We start from the raw sequence: 16806 nt of genomic DNA, 5'->3' as shown, positions 1-16806 counted from the left end.
CCAATGTCCCTAACGATAAACATCAAGGTCCCTAACGATAAACATCAATGTCCCTAACGATAAACATCAATGTCCCTAACGATAAGCATCAATGTCCCTAACGATAAGCATCAATGTCCCTAACGATAAGCATCAATGTCCCTAACGATAAACATCAATGTCCCTAACGATAAACATCAATGTCCCTAACGATAAACATCAATGTCCCTAACGATAAACATCAATGTCCCTAACGATAAACATCAGTGTACCTAACGATAAACACCAATGTCCCTAACGATAAACACCAATGTCCCTAACGATAAACATCAATGTACCTAAACATCAATGTACCTAACGATAAACATCAATGTCCCTAACGATAAACACCAATGTACCTAACGATAAACACCAATGTACCTAACGATAAACATCAATGTACCTAACGATAAACATCAATGTCCCTAAACCTCAATGTCCCTAACGATAAACACCAATGTCCCTAACGATAAACATCAATGTCCCTAACGATAAACATCAATGTCCCTAACGATAAACATCAATGTCCCTAACGATAAACATCAATGTCCCTAACGATAAACATCAATGTCCCTAACGATAAACATCAATGTACCTAACGATAAACATCAATGTCCCTAACGATAAACATCAATGTCCCTAACGATAAACATCAATGTCCCTAACGATAAACATCAATGTCCCTAACGATAAACATCAATGTCCCTAACGATAAACACCAATGTCCCTAACGATAAACATCAATGTCCCTAACGATAAACATCAATGTCCCTAACGATAAACATCAATGTCCCTAACGATAAACATCAATGCCCCTAACGATAAACATCAATGTCCCTAACGATAAACATCAATGTCCCTAAACATCAATGTCCCTAACGATAAACATCAATGTCCCTAACGATAAACATCAATGTCCCTAACCATAAACATCAATGTCCCTAACCATTAACACCAATGTCCCTAACGATAAACATCAATGTCCCTAACGATAAACATCAATGTCCCTAACGATAAACATCAATGTCCCTAACGATAAACATCAATGTACCTAACGATAAACATCAATGTCCCTAACCATAAACATCAATGTCCCTAACCATAAACACCAATGTCCCTAACCATAAACACCAATGTCCCTAACGATAAACATCAATGTCCCTAACGATAAACATCAATGTCCCTAACGATAAACATCAACATCCCTAACGATAAACATCAATGTCCCTAACGATAAACACCAATGTCCCTAACGATAAACATCAATGTCCCTAACGATAAACATCAATGTCCCTAACGATAAACATCAATGTCCCTAACGATAAACACCAATGTCCCTAACGATAAACATCAATGTCCCTAACGATAAACATCAATGCCCCTAACGATAAACATCAATGTACCTAACGATAAACATCAATGTCCCTAACGATAAACATCAATGTCCCTAACGATAAACATCAATGTCCCTAAACATCAATGTCCCTAACGATAAACATCAATGTCCCTAAACATCAATGTCCCTAACGATAAACATCAATGTCCCTAACCATAAACACCAATGTCCCTAACGATAAACATCAATGTCCCTAACGATAAACATCAATGTCCCTAACGATAAACATCAATGTCCCTAACGATAAACATCAATGTACCTAACGATAAACATCAATGTCCCTAACCATAAACATCAATGTACCTAACGATAAACATCAATGTCCCTAACCATAAACATCAATGTCCCTAACCATAAACACCAATGTCCCTAACCATAAACACCAATGTCCCTAACCATAAACACCAATGTCCCTAACGATAAACATCAATGTCCCTAACGATAAACATCAACGTCCCTAACGATAAACATCAACGTCCCTAACCATAAACACCAATGTCCCTAACGATAAACATCAATGTCCCTAACGATAAACATCAACGTCCCTAACGATAAACATCAATGTCCCTAACGATAAACATCAATGTCCCTAACGATAAACATCAACGTCCCTAACGATAAACATCAACGTCCCTAACGATAAACATCAATGTCCCTAACCATAAACATCAATGTCCCTAACGATAAACATCAATGTCCCTAACGATAAACATCAATGTCCCTAACGATAAACATCAATGTCCCTAACGATAAACATCAACGTCCCTAACCATAAACATCAATGCCTTTCTTAAAATCAATACACACAAGTATATATTTTTTTAAACCTGCATTTTTAGTTAAAATAAATTAACGTTAGCAGGCAATATTAACTAGATAAATTGTGTCATTTCTCTTGCGTTCTGTGCAACAGAGTCTAGAGTATATGCAGCAGTTTGGGCCGCCTGGCTCGTTGAGAACTGTGTGAAGACCATTTATTTCTAACAAAGACCGTAATTAATTTGCCAGAATTTTATGTAATTATGACATAACATTGAAGGTTGTACAATGTAACAGCAATATTTAGACTGATGGATGCCACCCGTTAGATAAAATACAGAACGGTTCCGTATTTCACTGAAAGAATAAACGTTTTGTTTTCGAGATGGTAGTTTCCGGATTCGACCATATTAATGACCAAAAGCTCGTATTTCTGTGTGTTATATTTGTTATAATTAAGTCTATGATTTGGTAGAGCAGTCTGACTGAGCGGTGGTAGGCAGCAGCAGGCTCGTAAGCATTCATTCAAACTTTACTGCGTTTGCCAGCAGCTCTTCGCTGTGCTTCAATCATTGAGCTGTTTATGACTTCAAGCCTATCAACTCCTGGCTGGCAATACTAAAGTGCCTATTAGAACATCCCAAAGTCAAAGGTATATGAAATAGAAATGGTATATAGAGAAATAGTCCTATAATAACTCCAACCTATAACTTCTTACCTGGGAATATTGTAGACTCATGTTAAAAGGAACCACCAGCTTTCATATGTTCTCATGTTCTGAGCAAGGAACTCAAACGTTAGCTTTCTTACATGGCACATATTGCACTTTTACTTTCTTTTCCAACATTGTGTTTTTGCATTATTTAAACCAAATTGAATGTTTATTTATTTGAGACTAAATTGATTTTATTTATGTATTATATTAAGTTAAAATAAGTGTTAATTTAGTATTTTTGTAATTGTCATTATTACAAATATATATAAAAATCGTCCGATTTAATTGGTATCGGATTTTTCTGGTCCTCCAATAATCGGTATTGGCGTTGAAAAATCATAATCGATCGACCTCTAAAACACACACACACACACACACACACACACTCAACTCGCCATAACATCTTTGTCTCCCAGGAAACAAGCTCCCGTCGGCCCTGCCCACTTTCCTGGGCAGCATGCAGGGGGAGGGGCTGTGTGAGGAAGGGGAGGGGACGCTGGGAAGTAACCCCGCCTCCCAGGAGGAAGATGGGCGGGGTGAGGAGTTTCCTGCGCTGTGTTCCAGCCAGGACCAGGCCATGATGCATGACTGCTACAGCAAGATAGTGGACAAGTTGTCTGCAGCCAACCCCACTATGGTGTTACAGGTAAACACTCCCCCCCCCCCCCCCCTACTGCAGCCAACCCCACTATGGTGTTACAGGTAAACACTTCCCCCCCCCCCCCTACTGCAGCCAACCCCACTATGGTGTTACAGGTAAACACTTCCCCCCCCCCCCCCTACTGCAGCCAACCCCACTATGGTGTTACAGGTAAACACTTCCCCCCTACTGAAGCCAACCCCACTATGGTGTTACAGGTAAACACTTCCCCCCTACTGCAGCCAACTCCACTATGGTGTTACAGGTAAACTCTTCCCCCCTACTGCAGCCAACTCCACTATGGTGTTACAGGTAAACACTTCCCCCCTACTGCAGCCAACTCCACTATGGTGTTACAGGTAAACACTTCCCCCCTACTGAAGCCAACTCCACTATGGTGTTACAGGTAAACACTTCCCCCTACTGCAGCCAACCCCCCTATGGTGTTACAGGTAAACACTTCCCCCTACTGCAGCCAAACACATTATGGTGTTACAGGTAAATACTTCCCCCCTACCACAACCCCACTATGGTGTTATAGGTAATTACCTCCTCCTACTACTGGTGTTACAGCTAAATGCTTCCCCTCATTACTGGTGTTACAGTTAATTATGTCCCCCTAGTCCTAGCTAGCTCTGCTGTGGGATGAGATGTGTCTGGTGGCGTCCTGTGCTAACCACGTGTGACTCTGTGTGTCTGTCCGTGGGTCCCCAGGTGCAGATGCTAGTGGGAGAGCTTCCTGTGCTAACCACGTGTGACTCTGTGTGTCTGTCCGTGGGTCCCCAGGTGCAGATGCTAGTGGGAGAGCTTCCTGTGCTAACCACGTGTGACTCTGTGTGTCTGTCCGTGGGGTCCCCAGGTCCAGATGCTAGTGGGAGAGCTTCCTGTGCTAACCACGTGTGACTCTGTGTGTCTGTCCGTGGGGTCCCCAGGTGCAGATGCTAGTGGGAGAGCTTCCTGTGCTAACCACGTGTGACTGTGTGTCTGTCCGTGGGTCCCCAGGTGCAGATGCTAGTGGGAGAGCTTCCTGTGCTAACCACGTGTGACTCTGTGTGTCTGTCCGTGGGTCCCCAGGTCCAGATGCTAGTGGGAGAGCTTCCTGTGCTAACCACGTGTGACTCTGTGTGTCTGTCCGTGGGGTCCCCAGGTCCAGATGCTAGTGGGAGAGCTTCCTGTGCTAACCACGTGTGACTCTGTGTGTCTGTCCGTGGGTCCCCAGGTCCAGATGCTAGTGGGAGAGCTGCGGCGCGTGACTCTGCTGTGGGATGAGTTGTGGCTGGGCGTCCTACAGCAGCAACACATGCACGTCCTGCGCAGGATTCAGCAGCTGGAGGACGAGGTCAAGAGAGTGCAGAACAACAACACGCTACGCAAGTGAGTCACACACTGCTAGGGTACACGCTGCTAGGGTACACGCTGCTAGGGTACACGCTACTAGGGTACACGCTACTAGGGTACACGCTACTAGGGTACAGCGGGTACACGCTACTAGGGTACACGCTACTAGGGTACACGCTACTAGGGTACAGCGGGTACACGCTACTAGGGTACACGCTACTAGGGTACAGCGGGTACACGCTACTAGGGTACACGCTACTAGGGTACACGCTACTAGGGTACAGCGGGTACACGCTACTAGGGTACACGCTACTAGGGTACACGCTACTAGGGTACAGCGGGTACACGCTACTAGGGTACACGCTACTAGGGTACACGCTACTAGGGTACAGCGGGTACACGCTACTAGGGTACAGCGGGTACACGCTACTAGGGTACACGCTGCTAGGGTACAGCGGGTACACGCTACTAGGGTACACGCTACTAGGGTACAGCGGGTACACGCTACTAGGGTACACGCTACTAGGGTACACGCTACTAGGGTACAGCGGGTACACGCTACTAGGGTACAGCGGGTACACGCTACTAGGGTACACGCTACTAGGGTACACGCTACTAGGGTACAGCGGGTACACGCTACTAGGGTACACGCTACTAGGGTACACGCTACTAGGGTACAGCGGGTACACGCTACTAGGGTACACGCTACTAGGGTACACGCTACTAGGGTACAGCGGGTACACGCTACTAGGGTACAGCGGGTACACGCTACTAGGGTACACGCTGCTAGGGTACAGCGGGTACACGCTACTAGGGTACACGCTGCTAGGGTACAGTGGGTACACGCTACTAGGGCACACGCTACAAGGGCACACGCTACAAGGGCACATGCTACTAGTCCCTGTCTCGGGTACTGGGTAGCCTAGGCTACCAGAGGTTAGTCCCTGTCTCGGGTACTGGGTAGCCTAGGCTACCAGAGGTTAGTCCCTGTCTCGGGTACTGGGTAGCCTCGGCCCTGTCTCGGGTACTGGGTAGCCTCGGCCCTGTCTCGGGTACTGGGTAGCCTCGGCCCTGTCTCGGGTACTGGGTAGCCTCGGCCCTGTCTCGGGTACTGGGTAGCCTCGGCCCTGTCTCGGGGTTTCATTCTGACCCTCTGCACTTCTCACTCGCTAACTATACAACACTGTCCTGTCTCAACATGTATGTTGTAACCTCAGTCAAAGGAACATGTATGAACCGTGTGTCTCCTCTGTCAGGGAGGAGAAGGTGGCCATCATGTGTGAGAAGCACTCCGCTCTGATGCGTCCCGTGGTGTTCGCTCTGGACCACGTGAGGAGCATCACCACGACGCCCGCCGAGACCCCCCACGAGACCTGGTTCCAGCAGACCTACGGGGACGCCGTCACCTCGGCCCTGGAGAGACTGAAGAGCCCTCACAACCCGGCCAACCCGGCCAGCAGCTGGGTCCCGTTCAAACAGGTACGACCAGGACCGTGGGGGGGGTGGTGGTGTTTGTGTTCCCGTTCCCTGAGGGTGTAGGGTGTTCCCGTTCCCTGAGGGGGTAGGGTGTTCCCGTTCCCTGAGGGGGTAGGGTGTTCCCGTTCCCTTAGGGGGTAGGGTGTTCCCGTTCCCTGAGGGGGTAGGGTGTTCCCGTTCCCTGAGGGGGTAGGGTGTTCCCGTTCCCTGAGGGGGTAGGGTGTTCCCGTTCCCTGAGGGGGTAGGGTGTTCCCTGAGGGTGTAGGGTGTTCCCTGAGGGTGTAGGGTGTTCCCTGAGGGTGTAGGGTGTTCCCTGAGGGGGTAGGGTGTTCCCTGAGGGGGTAGGGTGTTCCCGTTCCCTGAGGGGGTAGGGTGACGTTCCCGTTCCCTGAGGGGGTAGGGTGTTCCCGTTCCCTGAGTGGGTAGGGTGACGTTGCCACTATAAGCTGATCTTGGATCAGCTTACCATTGTCCTCCACTAATGGTTAAAGGTAGACTCGGGGAGATGACGTTAAAATGAACAGCACCACAGATATTGAGATTTCTAGCAAATGACAAATGGTCTTCAAATTGGTAACTGTACAAAATAAGATGCTCATATTGACAAGGAGAATATTAGCATCATGAAGACGAGAGAGAGAAACCCAGCTGGCTAGCGTGTCTGGTTTTGGCTGACTGTCTACTCTGCTTGTTATCAAAACCAAAGTTCATTTCGCCCTCATCTTATCCATCCGAATAAATACTTTTAAAATGTAAATATCATAATTGCCAATATAAAAACATTGTGTACAGTTTCTTACCCTAATGTTACTGTCCTGATCTCAATGACAGGGCTGTCAACTTGGGAGAAACCTTTTCAGGTCCAGTGGAGACCAGGTGCCACTGTCAGTCCCCGTGCCTAAACTCTAAACTTGCTCAAACCTGCCAATGATGCATTGGGAAAGGGGCGTCAGTTGTTACTATGGCATTTCCAGATGGCGCTACCCATATTGTTAGGGTCTTACTATGGCATTTCCAGATGGTGCTACCCATATTGTTAGGGTCTCACTATGGCATTTCCAGATGGCGCCTCCCATATTGTTAGGGTCCCCTCCCCTCCCAGCAGTGTCTGTATAGGATAGGACTATAATCAGATGGTCTTCAGGGTGGGCCCCTGTGGCCCCCCTCCCCTCCCAGCAGTGTGTCTGTATGGGATAGGACTATAATCAGATCGTCTTCAGGGTGGGCCCCTGTGGCCCCCCTCCCCTCCCAGCAGTGTGTCTGTATAGGATAGGACTATAATCAGATGGTCTTCAGGGTGGGCCCCTGTGGCCCCCCTCCCAGCAGTGTGTCCAATGTATCTGTAACCTTTTTAAAATGTTTACTGTACTTTTTCTGTTGAAGTGGATTTAAATGAAAGTGTTAAATGTCTCCTAGATCATGCTGAGTCTCCAGCAGAGGGCTCAGAAGAGGACCAGCTATCTGCTGCGTCTGGACCACATCAGCCCCCGCCTGGCTGCCATGGCGACCACTGAGATGGCGTTGCCGGGCGAGGTGTCTGCAACGGACGCGTTGACCATCCAAAGTGTTGGCAACACCATCACCATCCTGCCGACCAAGACCAAACCCAAGAAACTACACTTCCTGGGCTCCGACGGGCGCAACTACCCTTACCTCTTCAAAGGTAGAGACCACACACACACACACACACACACACACACACACACACACACACACACACGATGAACGCAACTAGCCTTACCTCTTCCAGACAGAACAACCTCCAGGCAGACGACCAGCAGGAATAGAAGTCTGAACCTAATTCTCCTCTCTCCTCCTAACTCTACCTCATTCCTCCTCTCTCTCCCTCTCTCTGATTTGACCCTCATCTATTCCTCCCTCTCTCCTCCTAACTCTACCTCCTTTCTCCTCCTAACTCTACCTCCTTTCTCCTCCTAACTCTACCTCATTCCTCCTCTCTCTCCCCCCCTCTCCTTTCTCCTCCTAACTCTACCTCCTTCCTCCTCTCTCTCCCTCCCTCTCCTTTCTCCTCCTAACTCTACCTCCTTCCTCCTCTCTCTCCTTTCTCCTCCTAACTCTACCTCCTTCCCCCTCTCTTCCTCCCTCTCCTTTCTCCTCCTAACTCTACCTCCTTCCTCCTCTCTTGCGTTCCCTCTCCTTTCTCCTCCTAACTCTACCTCATTCCTCCTCTCTCTCCCTCCCTCTCCTTTCTCCTCCTAACTCTACCTCCTTCCCCCTCTCTTCCTCCCTCTCCTTTCTCCTCCTAACTCTACCTCCTTCCCCCTCTCTTCCTCCCTCTCCTTTCTCCTCCTAACTCTACCGCCTTCCTCCTCTCTCGCTCTCTGATTTGACCCTCATCTATTCCTTCCTCCTCTCTCTCCTTCCTCCTTCTTCCTCTCTCTCCCTCTCAGGTCTGGAGGACCTCCACCTAGATGAGCGAATCATGCAGTTCCTTTCCATAGTCAACACCATGTTCACCAAGGTACGTTCTGTAGTCAGTACCATGTTCACCAAGGTACGTTCTGTAGTCAACACCATGTTCACCAAGGTACGTTCCGTAGTCAACACCATGTTCACCAAGGTACGTTCTGTAGTCAACACCATGTTCACCAAGGTACGTCCTGTAGTCAACACCATGTTCACCAAGGTACGTTCCGTAGTCAACACCATGTTCACCAAGGTACGTTCTGTAGTCAACACCATGTTCACCAAGGTACGTCCTGTAGTCAACACCATGTTCACCAAGGTACGTTCCGTAGTCAACACCATGTTCACCAAGGTACGTTCTGTAGTCAACACCATGTTCACCAAGGTACGTTCTGTAGTCAACACCATGTTCACCAAGGTACGTTCCGTAGTCAACACCATGTTCACCAAGGTACGTCCTGTAGTCAATACCATGTTCACCAAGGTAACATCATTGATTGATTGATCGATCATTTAAAATACGAGGCTGATCCAGCCAGAGACAACACCAGAGTATAGGGTATGGGGGGCCTGTGTTGTTCAACTGTGAAAAAATACACCAAACATTAAAAAATATATATTTTAAAAAGATTTAACAAATAATAGAAGTAGTATAATAGGTGATTTAAACCTGAAGGCTTGATCCAGTAATATTAACTGCTACTGGGAAATATGGGCTGTTTTATGTGGTCGTACGACTGCTGCTGTTGTCTGCAGAGCATAACTCTGTTCTTCTCTAGGTGAACCAGCAGGAGCGCCCCCACTTCCACGCCCGTCACTACTCAGTCACCCCGCTGGGGACGCGCTCAGGACTCATCCAATGGGTGGACGGCGCCACGCCGCTGTTCGGCCTCTACAAGCGCTGGCAGCAGAGAGAGGCCGTGCTGCAGGCTCAGAAGGTAATGGTTGTGAGGGTGGTGGTGTGTGTGTGATCTTTTGCAGGAACTTGCTCTGTGAATGTGTAGAGCTCAATACATTAAACATTGAAACTATGGCAATGCCAGGCACTTTGTTGGGCCTTGAGCTCTGTCTCTACTCATCTCTCATCACTTTCTGTCTCTCGCTCCTCCCCCAGGCCCAGGATTCGTTCCAGCAGCAGCCCCAGCCCCTCCCTCTGGTTCCACGGCCCAGTGAGCTCTACTACAGCAAGATAGGCCCCGCCCTGAAGGGGGTGGGGCTCAGCCTGGATGTTTCGCGGCGCGATTGGCCGCTCAGCGTGATGAGGGATGTGCTTAAGGAGCTGATGGCGTCCACGCCCCCTAACCTGCTGGCCAAAGAGCTGTGGTGCTCCTGTACCACGTCTAGCGAGTGGTGGAGGGTCACACAGGTGAGCTGGGGGTCAAAGGTCAAACGGGGTTTACTGTCAGTCAGTCAAGGGTTAGAGGTCACACCGGTTGTGTGGCTGCTTATTCCTCATATCCTTTCCTTCCTCTGCACTGAAAATAACTGATCTGAAAACATGGCGTAACTAAGACTGGATGTAGGATCCACTCATAGAGTTGGATAGAGGACTCATCTTTGTGGATCTGTTAATTTCCATACTAAAAGGTCCCTCTATCTTACTCTATGGATCCACCTCTATCGGGCCTCCCGGGTGGCGCAGTGGTCTACGACACTTCATCGCAGCGCTAGCTGTGCCACCAGAGACTCTGGTTTCACACCCAGGCTCTCTCGACAGATGGCCGTGACCGGGAGGTCCATGGGGCGACGCACAATTGGTCTAGCGTCGCCCGGGTTAGGGAGGGCTTGGTCGGTAGGGAAATCCTTGTCTCATCGCGCACCAGCGACTCCTGTGGCGGGCCGGGCGCAGTGCACACTAACCAAGGTTGCCAGGTGCACGGTGTTTCCTCCGACACATTGGTGCGGCTGGCTTCCGGGTTGGATGGGCGCTGTGTTAAAGAAGCAGTGCGGCTTGATTGGGTTGTGTTTTGGAGGACGCATGACTTTCAACCTTTGTCTCTCCCGAGCCCGTACGGGAGTTGTAGCGATGAGACAAGATAGTAATTACTAACAACAATTGGATACCACGAAGTTGGGGAGAAAAAGTAGGGTAAAATGTAAAAATAAAATGTCCTCTATCTTCCTCTATGGATCCACCTGGCTAGGGGTCTCTGACTAGTGCAGATGAAGGAAAGGAAGCCATGTTGGACTAATGCTTGGGAAGTGGAGACGTCAATAAATGTCAAATTAAACCTTACTGGTGGCTAATTAATGGTAAATGAACGCTCCTCCTCTTCTTCCTCCTGCCACAGTCCTACGCCAGGTCCACTGCTGTGATGTCTATGGTGGGCTACATCATTGGCCTCGGCGACCGTCACCTTGACAACGTGCTGATTGACATGACGACGGGAGAGGTGGTGCACATCGACTACAACGTCTGCTTCGAGAAAGGTACATAAAGTTATATTTTGAGGTTTGAACAAGCAGCGACCCTCCTGGTTTAGACAGGTTGCTCTGTGGATTTCACTGCTGTTTGTCCTACTGATGTGTGATGTTTCTCTCTCTCCCTCCCTGTGTGTGTGATGTGTGTGTGTGTGTGATGTTTCTCTGTGTGTGTGTGTGTGTGTGTGATGTTTCTCTGTGTGTGTGTGTGTGTGTGATGTTTCTCTGTGTGTGTGTGTGTGTGTGATGTTTCTCTCTGTGTGTGTGTGTGTGTGTGTGTGTGATGATTCTCTGTGTTTGTGTGTGTGATGATTCTCTCTGTGTGTGTGTGATGATTCTCTCTCTGTGTGTGATGTTTCTCTCTCTGTGTGTGTGATGTTTCTCTCTCTGTGTGTGTGATGTTTCTCTCTCTGTGTGTGTGATGTTTCTCTCTCTGTGTGTGTGATGTTTCTCTCTCTGTGTGTGTGATGTTTCTCTCTCTGTGTGTGTGATGTTTCTCTGTGTGTGTGATGTTTCTCTCTGTGTGTGTGTGTGTGTGTGTGTGATGATTCTCTGTGTGTGTGTGTGATGATTCTCTCGTGTGTGTGTGTGTGATGATTCTCTCTGTGTGTGTGTGTGTGTGATGATTCTCTCTGTGTGTGTGTGTGTGATGATTCTCTGTGTGTGTGTGTGTGTGATGATTCTCTGTGTGTGTGTGTGTGTGATGATTCTCTCTGTGTGTGTGATGATTCTCTCTGTGTGTGTGATGATTCTCTCTGTGTGTGTGATGATTCTCTCTGTGTGTGTGATGATTCTCTCTGTGTGTGTGTGATGTTTCTCTCTGTGTGTGTGTGTGTGTGTGTGTGTGATGATTCTCTGTGTGTGTGTGTGTGTGTGATGATTCTCTCTGTGTGTGTGTGTGTGTGATGATTCTCTCTGTGTGTGTGTGTGTGTGTGATGATTCTCTCTGTGTGTGTGTGTGTGTGATGATTCTCTCTGTGTGTGTGTGTGTGATGATTCTCTGTGTGTGTGTGTGTGATGATTCTCTGTGTGTGTGTGATGATTCTCTGTGTGTGTGTGTGTGTGATGATTCTCTCTGTGTGTGTGATGATTCTCTCTGTGTGTGTGATGATTCTCTCTGTGTGTGTGATGATTCTCTCTGTGTGTGTGTGATGATTCTCTCTCTGTGTGTGTGTGTGATGATTCTCTCTCTGTGTGTGTGTGATGATTCTCTCTCTGTGTGTGTGATGATTCTCTCTCTGTGTGTGTGTGATGATTCTCTCTGTGTGGTCTCCAGGGAAGAGCCTGCGTGTGCCAGAGAAAGTGCCGTTCCGTATGACCCACAACATCGAGACGGCCCTGGGAGTCACTGGGGTGGAGGGCATCTTCAGACTGTCCTGTGAACAGGTACTAGCTAGTGGAACACTCTCCTGTGAACAGGTACTAGCTAGTGGAACAGTCTTCAGACTGTCCTGTGAACAGGTACTAGCTAGTGGAACAGTCTTCAGACTGTCCTGTGAACAGGTACTAGCTAGTGGAACAGTCTTCAGACTGTCCTGTGAACAGGTACTAGCTAGTGGAACACTCTCCTGTGAACAGGTACTAGCTAGTGGAACAGTCTTCAGACTGTCCTGTGAACAGGTACTAGCTAGTGGAACAGTCTTCAGACTGTCCTGTGAACAGGTACTAGCTAGTGGAACAGTCTTCAGACTGTCCTGTGAACAGGTACTAGCTAGTGGAACAGTCTTCAGACTGTCCTGTGAACAGGTACTAGCTAGTGGAACAGTCTTCAGACTGTCCTGTGAACAGGTACTAGCTAGTGGAACACTCTCCTGTGAACAGGTACTAGCTAGTGGAACAGTCTTCAGACTGTCCTGTGAACAGGTACTAGCTAGTGGAACAGTCTTCAGACTGTCCTGTGAACAGGTACTAGCTAGTGGAACAGTCTTCAGACTCTCCTGTGAACAGGTACTAGCTAGTGGAACACTCTCCTGTGAACAGGTACTAGCTAGTGGAACAGTCTTCAGACTGTCCTGTGAACAGGTACTAGCTAGTGGAACATTTAGGAGACTCTTCTGTGTCAGCTGTGGTGCCTTGGGTGGCGTTAAGCTCATTTAAACTTCCTGGCTTTGTCTGCTGTTGATCACCTCAAACTTCACTTACAACTTAGTCTTGTTTACTTCTAAACATTTCTAAAACATTCCTGACACTTTTAAAGACATTCCTGAAACGTTTGTTGTTTGTTTTTGTTTTAAGTTTCTGAAACATGCAAACCATATTCTAATCATCTCTTTTCTGATTGGTCAGGTGGTCCAGATGATGCTAACCTCTCCTCTTTGATTGGTCAGGTGATTCAGATGATGCGTCGTGGGCGGGAGACGCTGCTGACCCTGCTGGAGGCGTTTGTGTACGACCCTCTGGTGGACTGGACGGCCGGGGGGGAGGTGGGCTTCGCCGGGGCCGTGTACGGAGGGGGGGGGCAGCAGGCGGAGAACAAGCAGAGCAAGAGGGAGATGGAGAGAGACATCACACGCTCCCTCTTCTCCTCCCGCGTGGCTGAGATCAAGGTGAGCAGTGGGAGACGGAGGCACAGCTCTCTCTCTGTCTGAAATGGCACTCTGTTCCTTATAGAGGTCGTCCTGTATGTTGTGGATGGAGCGCCACTTCACCTGTCGTTCCCCTTACCAGATGTTCTGAAATGACCAGGCCACTGACATCTTCCTCCCCTTACTACCTCACCCCCTCCCTTTCTCCCTCCTTCACTACCTCACCCCCTCCTTCACTACCTCACTCCCTTCCTTTCTCCCTCCTTCACTACCTCACCCCCTCCCTTTCTCCCTCCTTCACTACCTCACTCCCTCCCTTTCTCCCTCCTTCACTACCTCACCCCCTCCCTTTCTCCCTCCTTCACTACCTCACCCCCTCCCTTTCTCCCTCCTTCACTACCTCACCCCCTCCTTCACTACCTCACTCCCTTCCTTTCTCCCTCCTTCACTACCTCACTCCCTTCCTTTCTCCCTCCTTCACTACCTCACCCCCTCCCTTTCTCCCTCCTTCACTACCTCACCCCCTCCCTTTCTCCCTCCTTCACTACCTCACCCCCTCCTTCACTACCTCACTCCCTTCCTTTCTCCCTCCTTCACTACCTCACTCCCTTCCTTTCTCCCTCCTTCACTACCTCACCCCCTTCCTTTCTCCCTCCTTCACTACCTCACCCCCTTCCTTTCTCCCTCCTTCACCCCCCCTTTCTCCCTTTCTCCCTTCACTACCTCTCTCCCTCCTTCACTACCTCACCCCTTCCTTCACTACCTCACCCCCTCCCTTTCTGCCTCCTTCACTACCTCACCCCCTCCCTTTCTCCCTCCTTCACTACCTCACCCCCTCCTTCACTACCTTACCCCCTCCCTTTCTCCCTCCTTCACTACCTCACCCCCTTACTTTCTCCCTCCTTCACTACCTCACCCCCTCCCTTTCTCCCTCCTTCACTACCTCACCCCCTCCTTCACTACCTCACCCCCTCCCTTTCTCCCTCCTTCACTACCTCACCCCCTCCTTCACTACCTCACCCCCTCCCTTTCTCCCTCCTTCACTACCTCACCCCCTTCCTTTCTCCCTCCTTCACTACCTCACCCCCTTCCTTTCTCCCTCCTTCACCCCCCCTTTCTCCCTTTCTCCCTTCACTACCTCACCCCCTCCCTTTCTCCCTCCTTCACTACCTCACCCCTTCCTTCACTATCTCACCCACTCCCTTTCTGCCTCCTTCACTACCTCACCCCCTCCCTTTCTCCCTCCTTCACTACCTCACCCCCTCCTTCACTACCTTACCCCCTCCCTTTCTCCCTCCTTCACTACCTCACCCCCTTACTTTCTCCCTCCTTCACTACCTCACCCCCTTCCTTTCTCCCTCCTTCACTACCTCACCCCCTTCCTTTCTCCCTCCTTCACTACCTCACCCCCTTCCTTTCTCCCTCCTTCACCCCCCCCTTTCTCCCTTTCTCCCTTCACTACCTCACCCCCTCCTTTTCTCCCTCCTTCACTACCTCACCCCCTCCCTTTCTCCCTCCTTCACTACCTCACCCCCTTCCTTTCTCCCTCCTTCACCCCCCCCTTTCTCCCTTCACTACCTCACCCCCTCCCTTTCTCACCCCCTCCCTTTCTCCCTCCTTCACTACCTTACCCCTTCCTTCACTACCTCACCCCCTCCCTTTCTCCCTCCTTCACTACCTCACCCCCTCCCTTTCTCCCTCCTTCACTACCTCACCCCCTCCCTTTCTCCCTCCTTCACTACCTCACCCCCTCCTTCACTACCTCACCCCCTCCTTCACTACCTCACCCCCTCCCTTTCTTCCTCCTTCACTACCTCACCCCCTCCCTTCCTCCTTCACTACCTCATCCCTTCACTTCTTCCCTCCTTCACTACCTTACCCCTTCCTTCACTACCTCACCCCCTCCCTTTCTCCCTCCTTCACTACCTCACCCCCTCCCTTTCTCCCTCCTTCACTACCTCACCCCCTCCCTTTCTCCTTCCTTCACTACCTCACCCCTTCCTTCACTACCTCACCCCCTCCCTTTCTCCCTCCTTCACTTCCTCCCCCCTTCACTTCCTCCCCCCTTCACTTCCTCCCCCCTTCACTTCTTCCTCCTTCACTACCTCCCTCCTTCACTACCTCCCTCCTTCACTACCTCACCCCCTCCCTTCCTCCCCCTCCCTCCAGGTGAACTGGTTTAAGAACCGTGAGGAGATGTTGGGGGTCCTGCCCCAGGTGGAGGGGGCAGTGGAGGAGTACCTCACCCTGCAGAAGCTGCTCTCTCAGGGGGACAAGATGACCACCAAGATCCTGGAGGAGATGAGCTTCCTGGAGGGGGCTGAGAGCTGCTCAGACCACCTCATACTCACCCTGGAACACAGGTCTGTTACACTCCTGACCTCTAACCCCAGACCAGCTCATACTCACCCTGGAACACAGTTATGTAACCCCTGACCTCTAACCCCAGACCACCTCATACTCACCCTGGAACACAGTTATGTAACCCCTGACCTCTAACCCCAGACCACCGCATACTCACCCTGGAACACAGTTATGTAACCCCTGACCTCTAACCCCAGACCACCTCATACTCACCCTGGAACACAGTTATGTAACCCCTGACCTCTAACCCCAGACCACCTCATACTCACCCTGGAACACAGTTATGTAACCCCTGACCTCTAACCCCAGACCACCTCATACTCACCCTGAAACACACTTGGAACAGAGCTTATGTAGAGCTCTGTATGTGATTTTTCTCCCCTCTCCCTCCCCTCTCCCCCCCCACCAGGTACTCTGAGCACACCCAGCTAGCATCTCGTCAGCGTACGGTCCAGGAGTTGATCCAGGGGAAGCAGGGTGACCTGGACCAGTGGATGTCCCAGTACCAAGCAGCCTTCAGCAGCCTGGAGGCCACACAGCTGGCCAGTCTACTGCAGGACATCAGCAGTCATATAGACCTGGGTTAGTGTCTGTAGAGGTGGGAGAGGGGGTTCTGTGTCTGGTTCCAGCTGGCCAGTCTACTGCAGGACATCAGCAGCCTGGAGGCCACACAGCTGGCCAGTCTACTGCAGGACATCAGCAGTCACATAGACCTGGGTTAGTGTCT

At 49.8% G+C, this 16806-nt stretch overlaps 1 protein-coding gene across 4 annotated transcripts in view; it reads left to right on the top strand.

The window, feature by feature from the left end:
• LOC110519445 (serine/threonine-protein kinase SMG1) overlaps positions 1-16806 on the top strand; it is a 144617-nt gene that overhangs the window by 83672 nt on the left and 44139 nt on the right. For all 4 annotated transcript variants that reach the window (XM_036939392.1, XM_036939391.1, XM_036939390.1 and 1 more), the window contains 12 exons: positions 3305-3534; positions 4748-4902; positions 6123-6345; positions 7759-8005; positions 8754-8824; positions 9549-9707; positions 9884-10135; positions 11061-11199; positions 12467-12576; positions 13518-13736; positions 15885-16078; positions 16489-16661. In XM_036939392.1, the coding sequence (XP_036795287.1) occupies positions 3305-3534; positions 4748-4902; positions 6123-6345; positions 7759-8005; positions 8754-8824; positions 9549-9707; positions 9884-10135; positions 11061-11199; positions 12467-12576; positions 13518-13736; positions 15885-16078; positions 16489-16661 (2172 nt within the window). The remainder of the gene's footprint in view (positions 1-3304; positions 3535-4747; positions 4903-6122; positions 6346-7758; positions 8006-8753; positions 8825-9548; positions 9708-9883; positions 10136-11060; positions 11200-12466; positions 12577-13517; positions 13737-15884; positions 16079-16488; positions 16662-16806) is intronic.

This window comes from Oncorhynchus mykiss, chromosome 12, assembly GCF_013265735.2.
Source record: "Oncorhynchus mykiss isolate Arlee chromosome 12, USDA_OmykA_1.1, whole genome shotgun sequence".
Lineage (NCBI taxonomy): Eukaryota > Metazoa > Chordata > Actinopteri > Salmoniformes > Salmonidae > Oncorhynchus > Oncorhynchus mykiss.
This window is presented reverse-complemented; position numbering and strand designations above follow the sequence as displayed.